Source organism: Anser cygnoides, chromosome 27 (assembly GCF_040182565.1).
Source record: "Anser cygnoides isolate HZ-2024a breed goose chromosome 27, Taihu_goose_T2T_genome, whole genome shotgun sequence".
Classification (NCBI taxonomy): Eukaryota; Metazoa; Chordata; class Aves; order Anseriformes; family Anatidae; genus Anser; species Anser cygnoides.
The window spans coordinates 1716630-1744191 of NC_089899.1; the positions used below are offsets into that span (position 1 = coordinate 1716630).

At 45.8% G+C, this 27562-nt stretch overlaps 2 protein-coding genes across 3 annotated transcripts; one reads left to right on the forward strand and one right to left on the reverse strand.

Moving 5' to 3' along the window:
• The first annotated feature begins 213 nt into the window (after positions 1-213).
• Positions 214-5277, forward strand: GDF1 (growth differentiation factor 1). The gene is made up of 2 exons (XM_013199691.3): positions 214-1060; positions 2065-5277. Exons 1-2 carry the CDS (start codon positions 778-780, stop codon positions 2898-2900), a joined length of 1119 nt encoding a protein of 372 aa, XP_013055145.3. The 5' UTR covers positions 214-777; the 3' UTR covers positions 2901-5277.
• A 52-nt stretch (positions 5278-5329) lies between these two features.
• On the reverse strand, positions 5330-27357 carry UPF1 (UPF1 RNA helicase and ATPase). 2 transcript variants are annotated; one of them, XM_048052422.2, is made up of 24 exons: positions 26800-27357; positions 21018-21160; positions 20502-20591; positions 19783-19950; positions 18722-18902; positions 18021-18182; positions 17339-17423; positions 17067-17165; positions 16755-16863; positions 15942-16101; positions 15702-15820; positions 15260-15424; positions 14824-14938; positions 14493-14636; positions 13819-14032; positions 13490-13607; positions 11935-12091; positions 10798-10940; positions 9981-10155; positions 9178-9259; positions 8863-9024; positions 8386-8603; positions 7835-7957; positions 5330-7719 (listed from the first exon to the last, which is right to left on the reverse strand). In XM_048052422.2, exons 1-23 carry the CDS (start codon positions 27022-27024, stop codon positions 7838-7840), a joined length of 3354 nt encoding a protein of 1117 aa, XP_047908379.1. In that variant the 5' UTR covers positions 27025-27357; the 3' UTR covers positions 5330-7719; positions 7835-7837. The 2 variants fall into 2 exon arrangements, with proteins under 2 accessions (XP_047908379.1, XP_047908378.1); XM_048052421.2 differs by having other exon boundaries at positions 16755-16872.
• Positions 27358-27562: the final 205 nt, after the last annotated feature.

Here is a 27562-nt window from a genome sequence, read left to right on the forward strand (position 1 = left end):
CAGGATCCATCACCGTACTTGTAATTACCCAGCAGTGTTTCGGAGGGCTGCGTCTCGGTGCTTTGGTTCTGTGGCTGGTTGGCGGGAAGGAGGGAACGAAGGAAATCGCATTTCTTAGCATCGGCTTGCCCAGGCTTCAAGGTTTGACCAAGTAACTCATCGGGCAGCGTTTTGTGTGTGAGCTTGTGCCTGGGGGACCCTGCGTGGGGAGTGGGTGCTGAGCGCTGTGTGCGCCTGGGGTGCGTAGGTGTGCAAGGCAGGAGGGGAGAGTTTGAAGACGTGGTGTGCTGGAAGTTGTCAGCCGTTAGAGGCAAGCATCAGACGCTGCGACTGAAAGGCTGATGTGGAGGGGGCAGCGAGAGGAGACCCTGGCCCGCGTCTCCACCTGGACCCGGGTGGGATGGCCTCCAGATCCGCCCTTCTCCCAGGGCTCTGGAGCAGCGCTCGATGTGCTGGCAGCTTTGTGTAGCCCTTCCCCATCACCAGGGGCTTTGTCGTTGGGCCTCGGGTGGTGGGGAGATGTGGAAGGGGCTGGGAGCGGAGGGAGGAGGGCGGCTGCCCTCCCACCACGCAGCCTCAAAGGGTTAACAGGCCCCGGGGAGCCTGGAGGGCCCGCTCCCACCCTCTGCCCAATCCTGGGAATCCCTCTGTGCTAATTGAGCACTAACGAGATCAAAGGCTCCAATCAGGCAATCAACACCCCCCCTGGCCCCTGCCTTCAGTGCCCCTGCCAGCGGGTCCCCAGCACAGCTCTTTGTCTGCGGGAGGAGAGCGGTGATGGGGCCTCTCCCCGCGCCTGCCAGCTTCAGAGCTGGCCTCGCCTGGGCTCTGCTTAGCGTCAGTCTGGGGATGGATTTAAGTTTGCAGGAAAGTTTGCTCTTAAAATCCTTGGGTTTGAGCGCCAAGCCCAGCCCCAAAATCCCCGTTCCTGTGCCGTCTGTGCTCTGGCGGATCTTCCAGAAGAGAAAGATGCCTCCTGCAAACAAAGACCTGGCGGATGGCTGTAGGGTGGAGGAATTTAATGTCCCGGGGAACATCATCCGTGTCTTCGCTGACCAAGGTACAGAAACGCTCTTGTTTGGGTCCTGCCTTTCGGAAACCCCTCCGCACTCTGGGCTGGGGATGGCCGGGGGAGGACAGGGCAGTGGATTTCTCTGAGGGAAATCCCCGCTGTGGGAACTCTGCTCCCTGAGGATGTTGTAGGTAATTGGTTATAGTCTGGAACTGAGGGGGTGAAGCTGTGTAAGGTTCTGTGCTGCGAGTCACCCAACGCAGTTGGAGGTGTGGGTTTGATCTTCGGTGACCGGCTTGGCCCGTGGTGCTTGTGGGGGGGCCCTGGGTGCAGCGATGAGAAGCGGGGTCACGCGTGCACCCCGGGTGGAGGCTGGGTGGATGCTCAGCCGTTTGGCCGTGTCCTGTCCCCCCTTCTCTTCCTTATCCTCATGCCTCCAGCTGACCCTGTGGCACATCTGCCCACTTCAGCCTGTGGCTTCTCTGAGCCATTCCCAGTTACGTGGGAACTGCTTGGTCGGGGTCCTCCAGGCCTCGAGACACCACCGAGCTCTTGTGAGTCCAGGTTTCCAGTGGGAGATCTAGGGCTGGCTGCAGCAGGCAGCTTTACCACTTCTGTCACTTGGCTGCTATCTGCCCTTCTTCCCCCTGCGTCCCAAACACCCAGCGCCCACCAGAACCCCCCTGTCCCGGGGGGAGATATTTACAGCTGAGGAAAAATAATGCCCCGAGGTGTTAAGTAGCTTTTAGAGGAGTGTTTGTGCCCTGCCTGCAAGGTGCGGAGGCAGCAGGGAGGGACAGAGCCGTGCTGGTGTGGCTGTACCATCTCGGGGCCAGGCTTTCTGCAGGCTGTGCCGCGGAGCTGATAGCCCCCAGCACTGCAGCGTTGCCATCCTGATCCAGCAGCTGCGGGCGTTTGGCTGCCTGCCTCTGCTCAGACCCGTCTTCCTCTTGCTGTGCCGCCAGGAGCTTAAGCTGGAGCTCTGGGAGGCTGATCCTGCTCAGCGTAACAGAGCTCAGCCACCGCCACCTCTATTTCTCCTTCTTTGTCAGGCCACTTCATTCATAGCGGGCAGCCCCAGACGTTGCTGTGCCTGCAGAAGCGTCTGTACTTTAATCTCTCCGTGCTGGAGGAGGGCGAGCGCTTGACAATGGCTCAGCTGGAGATCAAATTCAGCCACAACTCCTACCACGCGTCCAGCCGGGGGCAGGTTTTTGAGCTGAGGCTGTACCAAGCCCCCCGGCTGCCGCTGTGGGGGACGCCCTCCCACGAGCCCGGCCGCACGCCGCTGGTGGAGCAGTCCTTCGCCCGGCTGCACAAGTCTCTGCTCTTCAACCTGAGCGGGGTGGCGAAGGAGTGGAGAACTCACAGTAGGAATCTGGGCCTGATCCTGGAGATCTCGGTGAGCAGCGGAGGCGGAGCGTCAGCCGGGGCGAGCGGGGGGCCGCAGAGCCTCTGCGCCAGCATCGACTCCTTCCTGGATACCTCTCTCTTGGTGGTGAGCCTCAGCCAGCAGCAGTGCCGGGCCTCCAGGAGGAGGAGAAGTGCTTACAACATCCCCGCCACGCCGAGCAACCTCTGCAAGCCCAGGCGGCTTTACATCAGCTTCAGTGACGTCGGCTGGGAGAACTGGATCATCGCCCCGCAGGGCTACCTGGCCAACTACTGCCTCGGTGAGTGCCCCTTCCCCCTGACGGCCGAGCTCAACAGCACCAACCACGCCATCCTCCAAACCATGGTGCACTCGCTGGACCCCGAGGGGACGCCCCAGCCCTGCTGCGTCCCCGTCAGGCTGTCCCCGATCTCCATCCTCTATTACGACAACAACGACAACGTGGTGCTGAGGCACTACGAGGACATGGTGGTGGATGAGTGTGGCTGCCGGTAGCGGAGGGGCTGCGTGGGCGCGCGCCGTGGGGTCCCGGGTGAAACGTTGAATGGTTGATGGAATAAACCCACGTGCGTTAAATCCCCTCTGTGCTGGTGTTTAGGGAGTTTCCCTTGGGATGTGGGGTGTCAGAGCTCCCCTCTGCCCTGCCTCCTTCAGGTGCAGCCAGGGGGGAGGTCTGGCACGAAGGGATTGTTTTGGGGTTGTGCTGTAGTGAGAGCTTGTGCTTGGCCATGCAGCCAGAGCCAGCAGACGGTTACGGGATGATGATCAAGTCCCTGGGTGTCCCGTTGTTCATTCTGCGCAGGCGATGGTGGCACCAGGCTGTGAATCCCGGCCCCCTCTGTGCCTGGCAGAGCCAGCACTGCCTCTGCTGCTCAGCCAGAGAGGGGCCCGCGCAGCACAGCAGCAGCCAGGCTTGTGCTTTTCAGATTTTTTTGGCTAAATGTTGCAGCTTTTGCGGTGTAAAAAAAGAAATGACCTAGTCGATGACGTGATGCTGACGCGTTCCCTGCTGCCCTGGGGCTGGGTTAGGCTGCAGCCTGCCGGCAGCTGGGGGGGGAGGTGCTGCTGTGGCCCTGCTGCAGGAAGAGGTACGGTGTCACGGCGCCAGTCAGCTTCTCTGCAGCTCTGAATCCCTTCCGAGTACTGGCAGGGCCTGCGGGACAGTGGTGATGGCTTCTGCTTCACGCCTGGACAGCAGTTACTGTGCGGTGGTTTGGGGGTGAGGCGGGTGCTGAGGGACTGCCAGGCACTGCGGTGCTGAGGGACCGCCAGCAGGGCGCTGGGATGTGTTTTGGCTGAGGGATGCGTAAAGCAGGGGCAGCCGCACTGCAAGGCGAAGGGGAGCAGGGGGAGGCGGTGGCATCCAGGTCCCTTTTGGGGTGTCGCAGCGGTTCCTTTACCTCCTGGGCGAGGCGCTGGGAGCAGGATCCCCGCCGGCAGCTGTGGAACCAGTGGCCAGAGCCGGGTGGCACCCGCACATCGGGCAGCAGCAGCTTGGCGCACCGCAGCAGTGTTACGGCCCTCATAATTCAGGCACCATATTCATATGCTTATGCGGTTTTGGGGTTCCTTTTGTTTAGTTCAGTTTTTATTTGTTGATTTTTTTGTTGTTGTTTTGTTTTTTAAGTCTGTTGTTGCAGTAGTGTGGGTGTGCTCCTCCTGAGGTTATTTAATGCCATTAACAAAGCCAGCAGCCGCGTGTCGTGTGGGACCCAGCTTTGCGCCATCCCCTCTGAGCAACGGTGACCACTGAGGAGTTGCTGCTTTGCTCCCCCCCTTTCCCTACGTGGGCTGTGAAGTCAGAGAGCAGCCGCGCTGTAACGCCCGGGCAGAGCTTTGGGGCCGTGCACCATGGTGTTACACAGGCAGCGTGTGCCGAGGCAGCACCAACGCTTCCCCAGGGGCTGTCCTGGCACAGCTGCAGCTTCGCTTTGCTTTTTTTTGGGGGGGGTGAAGTGGGGACACACAAGGAATCTGAGTTAGACTTGAATATTTTTTTTTAATTTTAATTTTTTAAATATGAGCCTGACAGTGTAGCATGGATTATTATTTTTTTTTTAATTATTCTTTTTGGTACCTCTGTTGTATTGTCTTCAAGGTCTGATGAAGTATTACCAGGCTCAGCTGGGCCTTCTCCCTCCCGGGAAGCACTAAAGGTTTAACCACTGTTTAGTTTGCAGAGGAAACATCCTCCTGTCCCTGTGACAGTGTTTTAAAACACACCTGAAACCTGTAGCTGAAGACCAAGACTGGAGTAGGTTGATATAACTAGTGCTGTAGCATGCTAACATTGTCCTGTCCAAGTGCTTTTCTCAACTTCCCCGCAGACTAGCAGCAAGCACCAGGGTCAGCCCAGCCCCTTAGTCCAGCAGCTGAACCAGAGCTTCGTTGATAGCAAGGTTGGACACTTAAATGTTTTAAGAGGTTAACGTGGGACTTTACTTGCTCTGGTAAAGCAAGCAGGAACTGTTTCTTCCCACTGTGAGATGGGCAGGAGTCACAAAAAAACAAAGGTTTTTGGATTTGTGCTAAGAAACAGAGGAGTTCAGAGCCTAGAGCCAGGCTGAGCTTTGATGTGAGTAACCTGTAAGTGCCACCAGAAGGGGAAGCACGAGGTAGGAGATCTTCAGGCTGGACTTGTCACCTCCCAAGCCTGCACCTTGTCACTGCTGCAGCTCCCACCCTGCCCCCCTGCATGGGCACACAGGGCTGTAGCGTTTGCATTTGAGCCAGAGGATGGAAGGGAGGTAGGAAACTTAAACAGAGTTTTCACAGTTCGTTTGCTTACCCGTGTACGCTGTGCCCACACCACACTTTTGTACTAGTCTGTGTTTAAAAAACCAGTAATAAACTTGAAATTTATACAATCAGACTAAGTTTTAATGAATGTTGCATGGTTTCATCATTGAAAGTTAGGGGCCACCTTGAATGCAAGAGCTGTTTATTAATATTTTATTGATGACAAACAGGTTTAAAACAAACTGAGACAAAATCAAAAAAGAGTAACACCGTGCTAGCACTGATGTCTGGATTTATAAAACTCAGAATAACTGCTACAAAGGAAAAAAACAGCACAAAGCAGAGGCAGGCATTCTCATCAGTGAAATAAATGGGGTGAGGGGAGAGGAGGGGGTTACATTACTCAATGGATTGCATTGCACAGAGGGTTACAGCTTAAACCTATCTGAAAAGTCTATGCAACTACGCAGCCTACAGAAGGAAAAAAAATTAAAAAGCCCTTCGGCAATGTTAATAAATAAAACAGTCCATCTTACAAGGAAGGAAGGTGGCCTGTGTCTCCATTCTTTCACATTTTAGAAGTCTAAACGCTGGAGGCTTTTTATGAGAAAAGAATGGTTTTCGTTTCTGGAAAGTTTAGTTTATTTTGCAGTTCTCGAACTACGTTCGCTGCAGGACCGAACAAAAATTTTGAACACCTGTTCCATTTTATGTGCACACTACTCACGGTTTGTGGGTATGCTACACCAGGTCTGTACTGGGGGAGAGACACTCTTGAAAAACTACAGCAAATACAGGTTATGAAAGCGGGTCAACACTCTACAGAAAGGACAGTAATGAAAGGGCTTTCCCCCCAGTTACAAAAAGTGGGTTTTACATCATTTAAGTACATTCATATGAGAGGTATTTTGAGTTCCCCCAAAAAAAGACTAGAAACACTTGGAGCCCTTTGAGTATAAAGCTAACTTAATTCAAACTTTAAAAACACCTAGGTTAGTGAATCACACTCTACTGATGTTTGCCAATTAGGAGGTAGAGGTTAGTCTAATTTAGGGATCCAATAAAAATGGGTCTGTAGGAATTTCAATTCTCTGCGCTGTTTCTAAAAAGGTTTAGACACAAATAAAATGCTCCCAGTGTTCCCATATGACTTATTTAAGACATGGGTACAACTTAGAAATTGGATGGCTTCTCTTATGTGCTGTTTTCAGTTTTGACTTCCAGCTATTTCTCAAGCCAGCACTGATGGCACAGCCGTGTGCGCTACCTGAAAAATAGGCTCCGGGTTTGTTTTTCAACACCTGAATCTTTCAGCTATATCTGCATTAATCACCGAAGAAGCCACACAAAAGCCTAACCCATTATCTCTAATTATACCCATCTATCAGAGGCCACCTTCCAACAACTGCCTGCTTTGTCCATTTTTCCAACCTGCTTCGGTAACATTGTAGAGTCTTTACTTCAGAACCAATATAATCCCCAGTTTCCACTACTTCTTCCCCACATCTGAGGGAGCGAGTAAAGCAGGCCTGTTAGCATCTTTTCCTCCAGGGCCGAAGGGCACAGGAACCCATCCCCTTTCAAGCGCAAAGTTCATCTTACAGAAAGGCTTGTTTTTCACAGAGTAGAGTCCAGACAGTAGCCAATTAAAGCATACAGAAAACACTTTGAAACCCTCCTCCTGCTCGAGCGCGCAGGCTCCTTCCACTCTAACTGCTATCCAATGTAGGAAGAAGAGGCTGATTGCTGCAACTTTAAATCACACTGAAAGTTCTCAAGGTTGGTGCTCTAATTTAGTTTTAAACTTTTTGTAAGCTTCTCAGAACAAGGATCTCCCAGGTCCACCACTAAGATATTCAGAGACAAACTTCTAAAAATTCAGTGCTCCTTTGAAAGCATCTCTTTAAAACCACCTTGTCACGAAAGACCCGTTCAGAATGTGGGCGACACGATGACACTAGGATTTCAGAGCCAGTGTTGGACAACAAAACCTCCATCTCAGAGTTGAGCATCAGCTATGTTCCGCTGGATTTCTGCTTGGCTTGCTGTCACTTAGGTCAGGAACTCTCTCAGATACTCTGCTTCTAAAATGTAAACAGTTACTGCTAAAATATAGTACCCCTTTAAAATGAGAACAACTCTGAGATGAGGGTTTTCCTCTCCCCGTCTGCTCTGAAAAGTAATGCCCTGCTCGCAAAGAGAAGTATGGAATGAAGTGAAACCTGCTTAAGGCCCTTCTCTCGAGCTTGGTTGACTGGGGGAGCAGGGACTCAGCTGACCACTCATTTCAGGGTGAGTTGCCTTCCCAGTGAGGCGCCAGCCAGTCCTTCGGTGCTCTCTCTCCTCTCCGGTCAGTCTCCTTGTCTCAGTGAGCTAGCAGTGGGCTCTCTCGCGCGCGCTCCTTTCTCTCTCTCTCCTCTCCGTTGGTTGGTTTCTTTCTCCTGTTGCTCTCACACAGTGGTGCTTCAGTTTTAGCAGTGGAAAACAGGTATCCATTTTATTTTATTTTTTTTATTACCCAGAATAAAATGCTGATGAACTAAGCTCCACACAAGCTTAGCTCTTCTTCCTCAACCTGCAAGCAAGAAAGCAAAACAACAGTTGCATGACAGATGCCACGAGACAAACACTGCTTTCATGAGCATAAATCAGGGAGTAAGAAGCAGAGGAGTGAACCTCGAGTGCCTTACACTCTAATACTGTGACAGTCCCGTCACTCCGCCATGTTGATATGCACGTTCACCCTGGTAAGTAGAGTCCTGTGACAGCGCCACGTCAATCTGAGATTTAAACTCATCACCAAGGTAACTGTCCTGAAAATGAGAGTGTTTGTTAAGCCTCTAACTCATCATCAAGCTCAAGTGCTCCCCTACACAGCAGGGTATCTGGCAGCCAACATTAAAGGAAGTCTGAGATTTGTTCTTTTTCTTTGCTTTTTAAAGTTGACCTCGTTTTGCTGCAGAATTACTACAAAGAGTTTCTGCAGTAGCGAGTTGTTGAACAAGCTAGCAGTTCAAAGTTAAGGCTCAAGCTGAAATTATATATGCAGCACGTCATTCTTCTGCCCAAGTATATGTAGGAAGTCCACTGAGTGGAGGGGGTATGAAATGGTGTGGCTGAGTCACTGAAAACGTTTTAGCTCCCACTTTCCTCAATTCTAGGAAACGAGGATGTGCGCGCACACACACCACTGACATAAAACCCAGGAGAAAGGGCAGACTATGCATCAAATTCTGCTTACCTGTGATAATTCTGGTTGGGAGAGCCCAGGCTGACTCATCTGTGATGGCTGACTCATGGAGATATACCCCTGAGTCAGTGGACCCTGGGAGAAAGGCTGGGACACCACATCTTGGCTCGCTTGACTATTTGGAAGGTTTGACTGACTAGTTCCAGGAATCCCAAAACGATTTTTCTGGCGCCCACCACGACCAGTCTTTCCTTTTGGCGCCCCACGTCCTGGAAAAGCATTTATCCCGACCAAGAGTGAGAAGTTTCGCAGACACAAGAGTGTGAGAATTAACTGTTCTATAAAGTCTTGATGACTCACAAGAGGCAACACTTTATACGTACTCGGTGTAGTAGGTGCAGAGAAATCAATACAACTGAGATTTAGCAATAAATCACATCGCCTATTCTCACAAGAGTAACAGAAAACATTATCCCACTTCACACCTAAAACGTGGCTTTTGCACCGTTTCATCCTTGCCCCCTGTACCTGCAGCTGGTCCGTTAGCCTGGCCAAAGTATCCCGGTGGTGGCATCGGTGGCATCACGAGGTTGAAAGGGATAGGAATGTTCATAGCAGTGACGTGGCTGGGGCCGGCGCTAATCATCCCGATCTGGTCGTGGGTTTGGAAGTACATGTTGGATGGGCGCCCTGGGGAGGGGAGGAAAAGCCACAATGATTTCAAGCATCCTGAATGGGTCGGTAGTGGCTCTTCCAACACTTCCATGTTTGAAGTAAGATATCTTACGTCACGAACTGATTTATAAAATCTGCAAGGGTGTTAAATTTTGACAGCTTCTTTACCTTGACTGCTCCGGTCATAGACAGATCCTGGAATAATAGCTTCACGTGCATCATACATGGCAGTAGTCATGAAACGGGCACCCTGAAAGCATGACAGCAGTTAGACAAAGCTTTTGCACAGACAACTTTGCACTGCAACTTCTGCAAGTTATTTCGAGTAAGAATTCAGTAGAAACTCCACAGTGTTTATCTAGTATACGTTATCTGAGGAAAGCTATTTCTAATACATGGAAAACATCCAACTTTTACTTCAACCACATGGTGACAACTAGAAAGAATGACTTTACAGACAGCCTATTTAAAACTGAAATATTTGATGAATTTTCAAGTCTATTTTGAGGTTCTGATAAAAGTTCCCTTGATCTATTTCTACCACTGTCTTTGTGATGGCTGTCAAGCTTCTTTTCCCCCCTCCCCAAAACAACTACTTATATTAAATAACTAAGATAATTCTCAGCTTAGCAGCACTGTACCTAAGGACTTTCAAGAACGCCTGCCTGATGAGCTTGTTATTTCTACACACAAGGATTATTTGATGTTCTATGCACCTCAGAAGTTCAGAAGTTACCCCAAAACAAAATTTTGCAGAGAATAAAGACAAAAGAAACACCAAAAAGGCCTTTTCTACAACTGTTCAACTTACACTGCAGCTTACTTGGCCACAGTCCATTAACAACACAACAAAAATGGAAAGATGTGGGTGTGTGAGGGTATGCAGGTGACTGTTCATTCCATCCACAATTGATCGATCAACCCCCAATTGCATCATGCCACAGACATCCGAGAGAGAGAGGTAAACTTACTGGGTTGATAGTATTGACGAGTTTTCGGGGCTTGCTGAACTGCATAAGGCTTTCCCGGAGGTTATTCAGTGGTCCCTCCACTAGAACTTTCTGCTCCTTGTAATAATTCAGCAGGTGATTCCAAAGTGGTTGTTTGGACAGCGCTTTTGGGTTCCCAACAATAATTACTCCATACCTACAGAACAGCAGACAAACACAGAAACTAAGATAAGCCATAACCTAAGACTAGCCATGCCATAACCAGGTTGGAACAGCAGTAAATCAAGGCACCTTAAAGAAGCCCACGATGGTAGGTGTAGGAGACCCTGATGTAACCATTTTGTTTACAGCAGAAGACTTTTGTAGTATGATAAAACACTTGAAAGGAGATTGCTGCAGCCAATTTCTCAATAATCACAAGCTTCCTTTTGCAGGCTTGCCAAACATGTCAAAGTGCTCAACCAACCACATTACTCTGCTTTAGAACTCTTCAGACACCAAAGAAGCCAATCAAGGCAGCGTTGACTTCACACAAGCTACTCCTCTCAAACCCATTTTAAGAAAAATAAAATGGTAAAAATGGTTGCTGAGAGGGATAAAGAACTAGTTGAATGGAAGATTTCTGTCCTGCAGATAAAGAGGAAGAATGTGCTGGTTTCTACAGATTACCAATACCAAACGGGAACCTGTTAAATTGAGAGTGCTCTACGAGAAAGGGGGAATCATCCACAGCTTCCTTAAAGCAGCTGGGGTGGGGAATGGGCCTGCCACCTGCAAAACACAGATCTTTTGTTAGCCTGTCTATAAAATAGGCAAAATTTGTCCAATGTTACTTTACCTTGCTCTTGTTAGAGCCACATTAAGACGCCTGGGGTCATTCAGAAATCCTATTCCTTGGTGTTCGTTGGCCCTCACACAAGAAAGGATAATAAAGTCCTTCTCTCTTCCTTGGAAGGCATCCACACTCGCAATTTCTACTTCCTGAAACAGAGGAAAACACGTAAATCACAGAAGCACAGTGCCTAACAGTTGTACTACCAACAGGTATTACAAAATGTGTTGGCTGCACACTAACAGTTCCCATCATTTGGGGAAAAATGTTTTTTTCCTCATGCTGATGATTTGATAATTCCACTGGTCACTAAATAGTTTCCCTAAAAGAGAACAGACAGTCTTAAGTTTAGGGCAAATTACTTTTATGTTTGTAAGCTTTATAGCTTTACAGTTCTCATATTTCCCCCCAGCTGGCATTTGCACTACAGAAAGCATCCCTTTTCTAGCTATGTTGCCAGAATCTGCCTGTTCCAAAACCTCGTAGTAATACAGCTCCAGATTAGCACTGCTGCTCCCAGCTATTAAGAAACCTGAAGAAGAGGGACAGATCATTCCTGGCAGGAGCAGAAGTATTTCCACCAACTTTTCCTTCAGTGAAAACACTGCCCAAATTTTCAATATTGCAAAACAGACTATATTAAACGTACAACCGTCTTGTTTGTAGCAACAAGTTTTAGTGTTTGGTAGATGAGGTGCACTGATGGGAGGACATATTCCTAAGCAAATAAATAATATGACCACCAGAATTTATGGAGCTTGGTTTCCTGCATGTCACTTGGTTTGAGATGCTTTTATCTAAGAGACAAACTGACTAAAACTTTTCCACAGCCCAAGCAGCAATGACCTTTCCCTTTTGTGCCTCAATGAGTCCTCAAGGGACGGACTTGTTGAAGCTTTCCTTTCAACAGAACTTAACAGGGCTTCCTCCTTTATCTGGCAAACTGTTCCTCTGAAAGTTACCGGCATTTGCTGCCTGCTAAACTACTTTCCCTTGGTTTAATTTAACTAAGATCAACTAAAATGCTCAGAAGTTACTAAAGAATAAGTAGACTGGTGCCTAAGAAGCCAGACTAAAAATGAGAATTTCATATCTGACTTTCCTGCATCCAAAGATTCTCTTTTTTGTCTAATGACTCCATACCTGGTAGAGTTTTGTATGCAAGGAACCACTGAATTGCATGTACTGCACCAGATAGGATCGTTGACCTTCATAAGGAGTAATAATGCCAATCTGATCCGGTTTGGCACCAGCTTTCAATAGCTTTGTAGTTATCTTCTCTACATTGGCAGCTTCAGTCCTACAAAAAAAAGGATTCATTTATCTAAGGAAAATCAAGACATTAGGTCTAACTATTTTCAACTAATGTGTTTAGAAAACTTGAACATGTATGCTATGCTAGCCTTTTGTTAGAAAGGCTACTTATGTCTCAGAACTACACAACTAGGCTTCCTGGAATAGCAAAACTCGGGTAGGCCACCACTCTGAAACATAACTTTTCTGCAGAGTTAAATGTACATGTGTACTTTGAGATCATTAAAATGTTCCAGCCTGCCGTACAAACAGATCCTTCAGTTGCTTTATCTTAAAGTTTTAAATATAGAATGTTTTTAATGCCAATGTCCCTGTCAGCCAACTATTGTGCCATTTGTTTGTGCACAATCTGGCTTGCTGCGTTCAGTAGTCTTGCACATGCTGTTCGTGAAACTGACTGAGATTAAAAATATCACAGTAGATATTTTTTGCAAGTTGGTCTGGTTTTCCTTCCAGGCACACGAACAAATGCTTACAACCCAAAGAAACAAAGTGTTTTAAGCTCGCTGTTCGAAAAAGGTTGGAACATACAGAAAAAAGGGATAAGAAAATGAAATTCCCATCTCTCCACCCTTCTCTTGTGCTACCTTATTCCCTTCCATAATCTACAAGTTAGGCATCAGCTTCTGGAGTTATTGGAATTCAGGCATTGAAAGGGGACCGGACCAACATTTCCTGTTGCAAATGCAGTCAGTTTACTTCCTGGCCAAAATTCATCCCACTTGCATTAGGCATTAACTGCCCCATGCTCCTTATACTATCAGTGAGGGAAAACACGTACCTCTGGAGAACAATCCAAACCCACTTAAGATCTGAACTGCTCCCACTGGAGCCGCCTTTCTCTATTCATTTACTATAAAGGGAGCCTAGAGCAAATCAACTCTAAAAGGCAGGCAACCCAGCCAACCTGCACTATCCTTGATGACAGCTTTTATTAACAAGCACACAAGCAATTTTAATCATAGTTGTTAACAGGAAGCAGCATTTTATTAATTTAGGAGGAGTGCAGAATACAACAATCAATAGCACTGGAGTACTGTATTGTGTGCTGGGATATATTTGACAGCTACAGGCTGGCTAGTTTAAAATAGAGGTGCCACTTCCATGGAAACATGTAACTTCATCTAAAACATAAGCCTTTATTTAGGTGTTTTGCCTTTATTTACGTGGCAACGTACCAGAAGTTCTGGTTAATGTAAAATACTACAAAGTCTCTGCAACAAAGTCCATAAGATAGAGAAATGCTTATATATTTGGTTTGGAACCGTATATTCTACTTCCCTTTGACTTCATTAATTGTTACTCATTTACAATCTCCCTTACACTTGAAATACTTGGGACAAAGTATTTTTAAGTAAGTTTATATCTCAGTGTTGACTTTTACCTGTTTAAGTAAGAGGTGCCCGAGCTAGCAATTTCTTCCTGTCCTTGCGTAACATAGAAAAACATGGGCTTATCTGGCTGCGGCCACTGGAAATCAAATCCTTTTTTCACACGGTCAGCTGAAAAGCACCAAAGTAGTAAAAAGTTAGCACTGCTTTACTAGAAAGAACACTCTTAAATCAAAGCATCTTCAAGACTCAAAAATGTAAGTGCAGTGGCAATTCCCTCTCTAAGAGAATGCGTTTAAAAACTCATCTAGATGAAAAATCTTTCCTTTGATCCTTAATGACTTGAAGAGAAAATCTCTGCAGGAGTGCCACTCTCACTCACCTGCAGTAACACCATTCTGGAGTGAACCCTCATAGAAGATATTGGATGGAAAAGCACTAAGTGCAGGATGCATGCGATACTGCACTTGCAGGCGAATCGGGCGAATCCCCAGCACCACGAGCCTCTCAAAGAGAGACTGAGATAGGCCAGCCTTCGCAGCTTTTTTACACATCACAACAGGACCAAGCTGGCAGTGGTCACCTACAAGAATAAGCTGTGGAAAAGAAAAATGTCATCAGTGGCAAAAATGTAGATATCTAAGTTTATATTTTCTGAAACCTGCCCAATAGCTAGAAGCGACAGAAATGGCCATCTCTAAAATACATTTGGAACTAATCAGTCTGACTTGTAATTAGATTCATATTTAATTTAAGGCTTATAAACCTCTAGTGTCAACTAACTATTCAGCCATACTACTGAACATTTTAGAATAAAGTCTTGTTCAGTCTCCAGATTGTTTCAACAAGACCAATATGTTCTAGACAAAGATTTTGCCACAGAAATAGATGTAACTAATATAACTAGCGCAATATAAAAGTCACTTACAGACAACAGTATTCAAGAGTCTTCCCTGAGAGGGTTGGATTTTGTAAGCCTACATGCCTAAACTGTAAGCGTAGTCTTCACCTATTTAAAAAAACCAATTTTCTTTAATGAAATCCAGTGGCTCCTACCTGTTTTGCTCCCAGGACAACCGGCACCATGCACTCTGGCTCAGTAGCCTGGGTGCTTTCATCAATCAGAATGGAGCGGAACTGCATCTTTGCAAGCCTTGGATCACCAGCTCCCACACAAGTGCAACAGATCACATCTGCATTCTGAGACAGAAATGCAACTAAAATTAATCAGCTAGGATATCAACAGATAATTCTTCCCCATGGAATAGTACTTAAAAGGAACCTCCCAAGAAGTTAGATTGTACTCTGGTCTCCACCAACAAATTGCAGCTAAAATTCCAGTGGGAAAAGGCAGAAGTATAAACTACTAGATCTGATGGAACTTTACCATAAGTAATTCACGTTCTGCTGTTCGTTTTAGTGCACGGTAGCGCTTCTCATCAGCAGATGACAGTTCTCCAGTTTCATCTTTAAGCTGCTGCAGTTTCTGAAGCTCTGGCATGCTGCAAAAACAGGAATTTTGCTTTATAGCCTAATTAAAATCAACTTAGGATTACAGTGCAACATTTTAGATTTTGACATACCACTTCTTGCAGCACTACACAAGCTCACAATGAAGTCCTTTATATATTGCCACAGAAACCAAACAATTATTTTCAAATTAAAAGTGACACGTGTACAGAACCAGAAGTTATCACATCAGGGAAACATTGTCACTGTTACAGTTAAACAACTGTGTCCCTCACAACACTTGAGCTTGTGATTTTTGTTTGTTTTTGCTTTTTTTTGTTGTTTCTTCTCCTCTGTCCCCAACAATTCCTTACCTATCCATGTTTCTGATCTGGTTATGCAATGCCAAGAAGGACACAGGAGAGTCAATTGCCTCACGACTTTTAGCACACAGACGAACCACCTTCAGTCCAGTTTGATGAATCTTCTCAGTCAACTGATCTACAGCTATATTACTCGGAGCACAGACTAACACAGGCCTTGAAAAAATAAGCAAAAAAATAAGTCTCAGCGAGCTATGAACTTTTTCCTGTTAGACTTGCAACAGGAATCAGAACTGTTACTATGCATGTCCCCTAAAAATAAGCTACTGAAGAATGATCTTCTGAAATAAGCCCAAATCTAACCAGAATAATACCTTTCTACAAAATCATTTCGGTTCAGTACAAATGATCTTAATGTTTAAAAATGCAATCTGATTCTTTGGACCATTAAAGATGTAACCACATACATAAAGATTTAAAGAGAAGTTCTTACCCATTGCCCTGTCTAGCCAGATGATAGACGATTGTAGCTGATGTCACTGTTTTTCCGGTACCAGGGGGACCCTGAATAAGGCTCAGAGGACGCTGCAGGACAGTCTTCACAGCATAAACCTATAGAATTTTAATGCTATTTAGCATTCCATGCACAGGAAGTTACAAAATTGTTCAACATTTATTCATAAATCCTTTGTCATATTTCTATGCATGTAGTAAAAAAGGGAGATGAAGTTACCTGAGAATGGTTGAGATCAGGAAGTCCTTGTGCTGTAAAGCGCTTTGGCAACTGACATTTAATAATTACATCTTCTACCTCATGCCCTAACAGTTTGTGATAGATGTACCCTGACACTGAAGTCTCATCCACAGCAAATGTTTTCAAAGCACTCTGCATTCTGAAATGAGGGAAGGACAGAAAAAAGTCAGTATGACCTCATATGTAACTATCTACAAGTGTCCAACACAAAGGTTAATCTGCCATCAGGCTGAAATTAAAATACACACCCTGGAAAAAGACAACAATGCAAAGAATTTCCTAACAGAATTAAGAGGCAAAAATTAGATTCCAAGAACACAGATTTTTTTTTTCTCCTAACATGTGTGGTACAAAATATAACCAGAAAGATCTGCAGAGAAACCAGCCTTTGACAGAGTTTGCAATAGAGAGCTTCAGTGCAAAATCTGAAGAGAAGTTGTACTCAGTACATCTCTTCCAGGAAAATAAACTCCTATCTTATAAAATGCAGTACAGACATGTCTCAAGTCTACTGATGCCACAGCTGATTCAATTGCCTTGAGATTTCAGCTACTTAAAATGATTCAAAGTTTAGGAGAGCAATTAAAACAGAGAGCACTTCATGACAGCGTTTAACAAGCTGAACTGCAAAACAGTTTTTCTTAAATTCCAAATGTTACTAAACATGAGAATAATTCTTCCCACTTAGTTTCTTGATGTATTTGCAACAAACCGTCGGTTCAAAATGAGAAACACTGACAATATACACCTACTGTTTCCATTATCTGCCAAGTTTAAGTGCTTTCTCAATACCTGTCAAATGAAGTAGATTTCCATACAAAATCCACTTGGAAGTTATGAGTAACTTCCACAGGGGCTCCAACGCTGCTCCTCAGCTCAATGGCTATCTCATCACCATAATCTGTAGAACCTCGTTAAGTAGTAATCTATAGCAAAAATTTGAATTTTATTTTTCCCGATTTTGATTTTTTTTTTTTTAAATCAGATGCCCACTACAGAAACTGCAATGGTTTCAAAATTACTTTTGTATACAATTTAGTGGTTTCCTGGAGAGACTTCAGCCTTCCATTAAGCCTCCCTAAAGGCACATTAAGTAAAGGATACTATCAGGAACTTTGATAACATGACCAATTCCTTTCCATAAAGGGGCCAGGTCTCCTTTATACCTCAAGCAGATCTCATCTCCTTGCATTAGACGCATATCTACAACGGAAGGAAAAAATGTTCTCAGAATATTCAATAATGAACAACCACCTTCAACACAGAAAACCTACAGGGATATCTTGTATGCCAGGCCACGTATCACAGTTCTTTACACACTGATGTTATTTACCCAGCATAAAAACAGGCAAAACACACAGTCGAGATGTCATTACCTGAATCAGTCTTTGGCAAAGTGAAATAAGCAATTCTTTTCTTGTTCAAGCCCAGGTCCCATCTGACTGTGATGTTATCTTGGGTCTAACGGTAAAGAAAAGGCAATTTATTATGTTCTTAAAGAGTTGTTTACCAGCTACTGCAATCCTCACTGTCCTAATACTTAAAAATACTAGAGAAATACAAAACGTGATGTTCCAATGTCACAGAACTAAGTATCTGTATTTATTCTTACCGACTCAGTTCACACCTTCTGGAGAAGTTAATTCTGTTTGATATAACACTTACGCAGTTAATAATAAGTCAATCACCACTTGTGTTAATCTTTTTAAAACAAAAGCCCCTTATGAAGTGCTTACATGCCCCCGTATAAAACAAGTTTGACTGGAAACTGACTGACAGAAAGGTAACTGCATGTTACGATAACATAACAGAAGGTGCCAAGTACCAGTTCTAAGATAGAAGAATGTGGTTCTGCAGAAGACAAACTTTGAATGCAGAAGAGATGAAGTTCTCAAGAGTTTCAAACTTCTTTAAAACCTCTGAGTTTTCTCCTTTCCCTTCCCTGACAAAGACACTTATTTCACTCAAGTCTCTTTTCTATTAATAGCGACTAGACGTTTGCTACCAGAGGACTAGTCAGAATTTGCCCTCAAACAGATATAATTTCAAGCATGTTACCTGAGACTCTTTGAGCTTCTTGTCATAGTCAGCCTCGAGCTTGACTAGAGGACCAAATATATTCTGGTATTGATAAGCATCTTCATATCTGAGTAGGACATGCTGTGGCTCTTCATCAACACCAGGCTTTTCTAAGTCCTCAAGAGTTGCAGATGGATTTTCCTAGAATTGAACATGCAAATGTTTTGTTTCAGAGTTTTCAGCATGATCTCCCACTGTAAGCGATAATCCTGCATTTTACTGCTACAGGAAGTTATAAAGGCATAACGACCTGTTAAAGCTACCAAGACATTATGCCATGCTCACCCGTATCCAGTCAAGTTTGATCTGCATTAACAGATGTATAGAAAAAGCTCTCGAAAACCAGTAACTGACTACCAGTTGTCAACTAACTAGTCTTAGCTAGTCATTAAAGCTGAAACAAGTGAAAGACTCAATATGGTGAAATGAAAGTTGCTTTTCCACACTGCCTGACAGTTGCACTTGACAGAACAGAAGAACCTCGGGATGAAACTTTCCTCCTTTAATTTCCTAAATCCTCTGATCAATTTCCAGTTGTGCTGCTTGTGAAACCTGAAAGGTTTGAACCTTGCGTACATTCCCTGCCTTGCACAGTTGCTGAAACAGTCTCGTCCCTACTTTGTAAGGCACAAAACTAGTACTTGGTGAAACATAACTTGTATTTGAAAAGCAGCACGTACCTTCCAAAGTTCTTCCAGTTTGTTAATCTGCTGAGCTGTAATCTGACGTGCTCTCAACTGTTCCTGCTCAGATGGAATCTTCACCAGCCATGAAAGGAAACAGCGATCTTGGATAAGAGGCTGCCACTGTGAACTGTCCCAATTAATATCCTTTAAACTGCTCTGACTTGCACATGGCTGCCTGCACAACCAAAACATTGAAAAAAATTATTAAGTTAGACAAGTGTAAAAAAATCTACCATGTGAAGGATAAGAACATGTTTGTTTTGTTCCTACAAGAACTCCGGTGTCTCAGTTACAAGAAAACCAACACTAGCCTGCTGATCTATTTCATTAGTTCCTGTATTTGCTATTTCAACATTAGGGACGCGAGGTAACATAAGTAGAATTTCTTGTGCATTTCTAGAACTGAAAATTTCAGCATCTAAAATATTTAATATGACACGCTTGGAAAGTCCATTAAGATTATGCACATACTTATCAGAAAACACCTGGATTACTTCCATCTGTTATTTAAACAAATGGGAGAACCTGTTCTGTAAAAACACACCTCCTACTGTCAAATGCATGGCAAGTGACAGCATTTAATAAAAATCCATACAGACAAGACCATGCTTTCTGATACATCCTGTCAAAGAACAGTTTCCAGTTTACTCTCATCTTCAAATTATTCTATGAGCTGACAGAAAAACTTGTTCTGCAATTCCGTCACTACTCCACTAGGGCTCCAGAGTAATTTACTGATCTGTTACTTCTCCAGAGCTGAAAACAACAGTTTAACACAGGGGAAAAACACCTGACTTCTTGAAAGTGAGACAGTCCTTAATGGAAGGATTTTTCTATAGAACTAATACGTTTGCCCAGCACAAAAAAAAATGTTTCTTTATTGCATTATTTATTTGTATACATTTCGTTAATTCTAGACGCTCATCTAAAGAAAAAATGGTGGCATATTAGAGTATAAAGCATTTAGGTAGAAAGTGAAAGGCAAGCATTGCCATTTAGAAATAACATGATGCAATAGACTTGATGTAAACACGCCAATAAAGGCATTCTCTCACCTGCACAGCAAAACAACCACAGAGTCTGCCTTAGCTGGAATAAAGCCAAGGAGAAACACGTTACGACATCCGCAGTTATAACATTCCAAGACAGTCTCTCCTAGAGGTCCATCTTTATGGAGAGTCACCTCTTTGCACTTCGCTCTCACAAGATGATTAACAATGTGGCTGAAACCAGAGAAGACATACATTTATATGCAGTTAATAGGAAAACCAGATTTAGCCCTAACTCTACGTAACGTAGCAACTCCATCATTACTAAAAGATAAACAAAATCTATTCATACTTTGGCATACATTTAGTAAGACCTTGCTCTTTTGATCCTGGCAAAGATGAACATTAACAGCTTCAATGGTTTTCAATGCATGAATACTTTAAAGTGAACATGAAAGAACAGATAATGTGTAAAGTTGTTTGGTTTTTTTAATGTTATTGATGATTGGAAGCAGCTTCCTGAAGCTGCACAGGACAAAAACATCAATTATACTGCTTTGCAAGAACACAGAATGCAGGATAAAGCAACAAGCTCATGCCACAGAAGTAATTCAAGTTTTGCTGAGATCCAGCTGTATGTTCAGTAGAAAAGCTAGAGGAGGTTGGAGGTTCACATTCAAGTCACAGACTTCAATTATCATGAAAACGTAGAGTCACACCCACTATGCCATTTCAAAACAAACACTTTAGATTGTCAATATCACTTCCATCATTCGGTCACTTACCTGCCAGATGTATTTCCACGCCCATTGCAGAACCACTTCTTGCTGGTGTTGCAGTAAACCACACAGGCAGGGTCATGGATACCACAGTAACTGAGATTAAAATGAGAGGAGAGGAAGTGATTGGGAAATTGCTTATAAGAAAATACAAATACAAGATTTAATCTATCTACTAGTGTGCAAAGTAAGGAGAAATCAAAGTTAGAAAACACGAGAGTTGGTAGAAGTACCAAACATGAGTTAAATTTCTGTTCTGAGTCACAAGTATTTTAACTCTTCCCATCATTATCATTCCTAGACTGCTTTGCTTTGTATTCCTTGAGAGAGGTCAAAGACCTACTGGAAGTGACAGCTGTCAGAGTACACGAGCTCACCAGAGGGCACTATTTTCCTACCAGTAGGTGGCTGTCTCCAAGGAAATCGCTCTCAAAGTCTCCAAATCCTCTAAGCACACACCTTTCACTCCAAGTGCTCCTGCCCTCTGGAAATAATAAGTCTGGGGCAAAGATCAGCCCTTACCTGCAAGCATGCACAGGAAGATCCTTTGTGTAATAGGTATCTTCTTCATCTTCTTCAAAGTTCAGCTCTGCCAGAAGCTGGCTGGTTTTAGCTACATTATCATCCACCGCTCCGTTCTGCAGAATGCCATCGGGTCCATTAACCTGAAAGACAAGGTCAGTGTTTAAGTTACATAATCAAAACATACTCCAGAACAAAGCCAAGAATGGTAATTCCTACTCCTCTAAGAAAAGACTTGTTTCTAATTTAGGAGAAATTCAGAAGGAAAGAAAAAAGCTGGTACGAGCTTGAAATACATACCAGTTTATATAATCAATACTTGCTTCGTTAGCTCCTTTTATTTAAATGGCAACTGATGAGTAGGAAAAGTTAGTAATAAAAGAAAATTGCTTTTCTGCAGATTACATTTTTCCCTACAGCCCTGCGCAATACAAGATTCCATACACTACATATGGAATCAAACAAACATACCTGCATAACACATCAGGTATGAAAATCACTATCATATTACTTGAAACTTGTTTCAGCTATCATACAACATTTTTTTTTAAAAAAAAAAGAGGTGTCTCTACATAAGTTAACCAAGAAACCCACAAAACTCCATTAAAACTACAGATGCAGCCCAAGTTTTCAGAACACCACACTTGAGAGATCATGTGCTAATACAGCACACGCAGAACAGGTGTGCTCTTTCCACCGCTGATGCACTAACTGCCAGAACCACCAAGTTCTGCGGCATTTGGTGCTGTGTCAGCACGTTTTGCACACCAGGTCTTTGCCATGTTAAAAATAACTCCTTTCTGGCAATACTGAGTACAGTGCTGTTACCACCAGGAAGGAGCAATCGTAAAGTGTGAACGTCACAAAACAGATTTTAGCATGACTAAAGCAGCCGTGGCCCCTTGGGACTCACAGGTGTTCTCGTTTAATTCTGCCATCTTTTGCATCTTGGCAAACCAACAGCCACAGGAAACTTAACATGCTGCTGTCAGGAACCCCCAAGATGGCCAAAGCCCTCACCCCCCCAAAGCTCTGTTGACTCAGTCACTTGATTCTTGACTTGTATAGCAAGATCTCATTAAAACCTGAGAAGAGGCGAGCACACCATTTACTCCATGTTAACTCTGAGTGAAAAAAGATGGAAAAGTGACCCCAGCAACTACAACAATCAGCACAATATTAACTAAACATTTTGAAAGAGTGCTGAGGGAGGGTTTCCCCACCAGACCAAAACTGTCAGATACATAAAAATCCAGCTGTTTCTGACAAACATTTAAATACTTATTTCATACAGTGTCAACTGGTGTCACTCACAGCATTTCTCTATCAATACTATCAATATCTAAAAGTATTTTAGTAAATCTTTAGCACTTCGACTTCTGGTGCAAGTTGTCAGAGCACTGTTACGAATATCTGATAGGAGATAAGCTGCCCAAATGAGAAGAGCTCTAATCTTTATTAAAATATTTTTTAAGCAGTTGCCTTAGCATTTAAGCTAGCAAGCCAGAACAAGCCTGCTTCGCTGAAAGTCTCATCCAGGTTCCACACAAACTAGTTTCAGTACTCTAAATTAAAACTTAACAAACAATTGCAAGAGTTGATTTTAAAATAAGTGTGCAATGCTTCACACTCACCCTCAGCAGTAAGGGACCGGACTCAGCGCCACAACCTTTATTTTGTTATCTTAAAAAGAAGCAAGGCGTGTTTATGCTATCTAAACAGTACAATGTTTTATTGATATTACCTCCAAGAATTGGCTTGGGGAAATCTAACAAATGAGCCAAGATGTACACTCAGTAGCATGTGCAAAAGAAGCAGGGGGAGTAAGGAATAAAAAAACTGCAGCAGCATAAGTATAATGAACCCAAACAACTTCATAGCACCTTCACAGCTGTTTCAAGATGAATATCCAGTTTAAATCATGTCGCTATACAAAATATGACCATAACTTATTAACTGATCACAGCATAGGTGGAATTCCAAAGCCACAAGTTAACCTGAATTTATTGGAAGCATGAATACCGGGCACTCACAGGTGCACCTTCTGCCAGTCTCTTCTGAAGAGCCCTAACAGTACTACACACATTAGCTGACAAATGTAATCAGTTTTTCAGAAGCTCTTTTAAAACTTGGATTGCTGAGCAGGCAACATAATTTACAGTTTTCTTTTTGAAGGCAGAAACACAAGAAACTACAGCACCTACAAGCCACCTGTCCTTCCACACAGGTGACCGCTCATACCCGCAGGAGCATCCAGCAGCCCAGGACGAGGCCTTGGCAGGCACACGACGAGGAAGTGACTCAACTATTGTTCTAAAACCCGCTGCCACGTTAGCCTATGTGCATATTATTAAAAATCTGGCACCGTCGGCTGTTGTATAAGGGTGGGGGGGGGGCTCCTCTATTTTAAACGCGTTGACTGAAACTTCTGGCACAGCACGTTTAACAGCTACATCCAGCGAGCTGCAAACTTCAGCGCTCGCAAACTACCGCCAAGTTGCTCGGCCCTCCTTGGCTCCCTTTCAGCCTCTGAAAGGTTCCTTTTGGCCTCTAACGTACCGGTCAGGAGGCAACAGTGAAGGTCCAGGGAACCGAGCTGCAGACCAGGAACTCAGACGGCACAATTTACGCAATGACTTCTACTGACCACGTCCGTGAGCCCCCGGAGCAGTGGCAGCAGCCTTCCAGCAGCACCGCCGCCGCTCCTCGCGGTGCCTGCGGCTACCGTACCGCAGCGCAGGGCCAACAGGTGAACGCAGCTGGAGCCACGCAGCGCAGCCCTACTTTAAAGTGGGGTACGTCAGGCTGTAGCGAGAACAATGAGAGTTACGTAGGCATTCTGGACTCTTGTTACAAGAGCCCGATCGGTCGTGACAGCACGCTCCAGCGCTGCGCAGTAACCACAGGGCACCCCGGCACGCTGTCCCAGTTCAAGGCAGTTTTTTTCTCATGCTTTAGAAAAAAAAAATTGGGGGATTTGAATAGATAGCCAACTGGTGGTTGTTTGTAGCTACATTAAAGCTACAGAATATTTACTGCGCCTTATTACCACCTATTATACTTATTTGATCTCTTTCAAAATAAGGAAGTGCGTATTACTGACACCATTCACCCTCGCGATGGCAAAGGATACGCTGCGTGTCCTGGTGGGGACCCGAGCAACAAGGAGGAAGTTGTTCCGCCCAGATAAAAAGGCTCTGGTGGAACTGGCAACTAAATCCTGCCCCCGCCTCCGTCAGCCTCTCACTCAGCTTCGCACACATGAACGCCAGGTGCTGCGCCCGTCAACAGCGCGTGAGCACGTGGCTGCTTCCTAGCATCTTACCCGAGTCCTTGCTGGGAGAGCGAGGAAATAAGGCAGAAACCAGAATTTATCTTGAAATGTGTGGACAAGACAGCTTGTGTTTCATTTTAATCACCTGTTAACAAGGGAAGTTTAGTTTTCTGAGGAGAGAACAACAGTCACTTGCTTCTGAGCTAACCTCTCGCTGCCTTTTGTCAACCGGACAAAAATCTACGCTAACAACATCCTCTAACGCTACCAAATGTACATTGGGATAGAAAGCTCCTGTTGCATGGCAATATCAACCACATTTTCTGAAGTTCTGTGCTTTGTCTTGCCCAACTGATCTTTTTAAGTACGAGGACACTAAAAAGGTATCAAAGTGAAAGAGTAAAACGCTACACCTCCAGTGTTTATCAACATGAGATAAAAATATTTATACAAGCATTTTCTGTAATTGCAGTGACAAACTTAAACGAAGCAACAATGCGTGCTTAGTTTAAGTTTCGGGGCCTTAGAAGTAACGTATTTAGTACGTGCCCTGCCAAAAAAACATAATAAGCTTACATTATTGTTCAAGGCAGCAAAGCCGCCCCCCCGGATCTTTAAACATGCTCCGTTTCTGATCTTATCGCTGATGAGACCATTGAAAGGCACAAGTCTGAACAGAGCAAGGGAGCTGGGGTTTGCTGAACTTCGGCGCAGGAGCACACCACACTCAGCATGCTTCCGAGGGTTCTGCTGAAATAGGTGTCCCCCCAGGTGTCCAGAGGGGAAGAGGACCAACAAAACGACCCCAAGAGTTCACAAAGAAACCTAGAAGGACAAAAAAAACCACAACGCTTTCCTCCTGCCTGCCAGGAGGGACGGTTACAGACATACTAGCACCTGAATGTGCTCTCCAGATTTTTTTTCTTCTTTTACTTCAAAGGCTTTTCAAACATGTTTAGACAAAAAAAGACAAATTAATCCACTGGTCTAGTCTTTTAGCTTGCAAGGCTTATTTTGGAGTAGTTTTTCTTCCTCTTCTGGCCAGATATACTCTACTGAGAGTTCTGGAATGATCACAACCATTAAGGCTTTAAAAACACAAAGATTTATTTAAACTATTTTTTAAAATCAATTAACTATACACAAACACTGACTACACACAAACAGATTTCGTTATTTAATGATTTTGATATTTCAACGCTCAAAAGGGGGAAAAAAGGCTTGCTTTGCCAAACCCAAATCCTAGCGCTAGAAGTAAACACAAAATAAAACAAACAGCCCCCGGGGTCTCATCTCTAACTCCATTTTATAAACGCTAACCTAGAGCGAGTCACACCACTGTAGCTGCGTCCAGGCTGAACGCTGAGCATTTGCAAGCGTAAGAAAGTCGTTCAGCACGTCCTGGGATAAGACTAGGAGAGGATAATTCCACCTTCAGCCTTGCCCTGCACACCTGTAGGTTTATCACTGCCTGGGCACACTGACCTGCTTCACGTTTGCTCGTTTCCGCATCATTTACAGATCCCAGTACATCACTTTTTGCAAGGAAAAGGAAAAAAATAACCAAATCCACTCTCAATATTTTTGGTTCAGGATTAACAACTTCTACCTACAGCACTTCAACTCTTCCAAACTCACGCCCTGGAACATGGATAATTAGCAAACGTTTAATTGTTAATACTAGGACTAAATATTTAGTTAGCTGTAAGGAAACTTAGCAGCATATTCCATAATCTTTCAAGGTAGATCAGTTTGACTTTATTTTTTGAACACTTTTTTTTTTTGTAGAGTCAAGTTGTAGGACAGCGTCGAGCAGTATTTTTGTTTATAACACTTCCTGGCTTGTGAGTGTACAACCCTAGCTGCCTCTTTCCTTCCATTTCTGTGAATTGTTAAACCCTAAGCACAACCATCACCAGACTACAAGAAAAAAAAAAAAACACTTTTAAGCGACGAGGAACCGGACCTCTGAGCACGAGTCTGAGGCCGTATCAGCTGTCACTCCCATACAAACCCAAAACAAACCAGCCTAGCAACTATACCGCAGCAAAGGTGGCAGCGTAGGGAGGAAAAAAAATAATAAATTAAAAGCGCACGGTGGTTGGAATCAAGAAGAAAGGCGTTTTTTTTTAACGGAGTAGCGCTGAGTTCCCGCAGCATCCAACTTCCCGCGACCAAACGCTGCCTCCGACCGGGTTTTAGAGAGGAAAAGAAACCGAAATCGCCCCCCAGGAGCCTTCGGCACCGCACCGGCGGGCGCCGCCCGGCTGTCAGGAGGCCCGGAGCTCCCCTCCTCCGCCCCGGAGAGCGGCGCTCGGTGCCAGGCCCGGCCTCCAGGGGCCGCTTCCCCTTCTTCCCCGGCCGGGGGCCGAGCTCCGGGCCCCGGGGGCCGCCCAGGGCTTCCCCTCGGCGGCCCCGCCCGCCCCTTCCGGACCCCCCGCCCCCCCCTCCGGTACCGGAGCCGCCCCCGTTGTGTGTGTCCCGTCCCCCCCCCCCCCCGGTACTCACCTGCGCCTCGATGGGGCCCGGCGGGCCCTGGGTCGCTCCGGGGGGGCCTTGGCCTTGTCCCGGGCCGGCCTGACCGGGCCCCGGCGGGGTCTGGGTCTGGCTGGGGAGGGTGAAGTCGGTGAACTCGAACTCGGAGCCCTGCGTGTCGGCTCCGAGCAGCTCGGCCTCCTCGGTGTCCAGGAAGGTGAGGGTCTGCGAGCTGGGGCCGTACGCCTCCACGCTCATGGCGGCGGCGGCGAGGAGGAGGAAGAGGAGAAGCGGCGCTTCCCCTCCCCTCCCTCACCTCACCTCAGCCCGGCCTCACCTCACGCAGCCCGGGCCCCGGCGCTACGCCAGCGGCGGGCTCCGCCGCGCGCACCAGGCCGCGCCCGCTCCCAGCGGCCAGCGGAGGGCCCGGGGGCGGCCGAGCCCGGCGGGGGGGGGAAGCGAGGGGACGGCGGGGGGAGCCCGAGCGGAGCCCTGAGGCGGGGGGGACCCGGGAGGAGCCGAGCGGAGCCCAACGGAGCCGAGCGGCCGCTGCCGCCGCTGCCGCGCGCCAAGGCCAGGCCGGGGAGCGGTGACGCGCAGCGCGCGGCCGACGCCAGCACGCCCCGCCCCGCCCCGCTCCGCCGGGGGAGGGGGGACACGGCGCGCGCGCGCGCGCACCTGGGGAGGGCAATGGGGGGGGGGGGCGGGGCTGCCGCCTGAGGGGGCGCGCGGCACCTGGAGGGAGGGGGCGGGAGGTAAAGGGGGGGGGGCAAAGGGAGGTTGGCGCCAAAGGGAG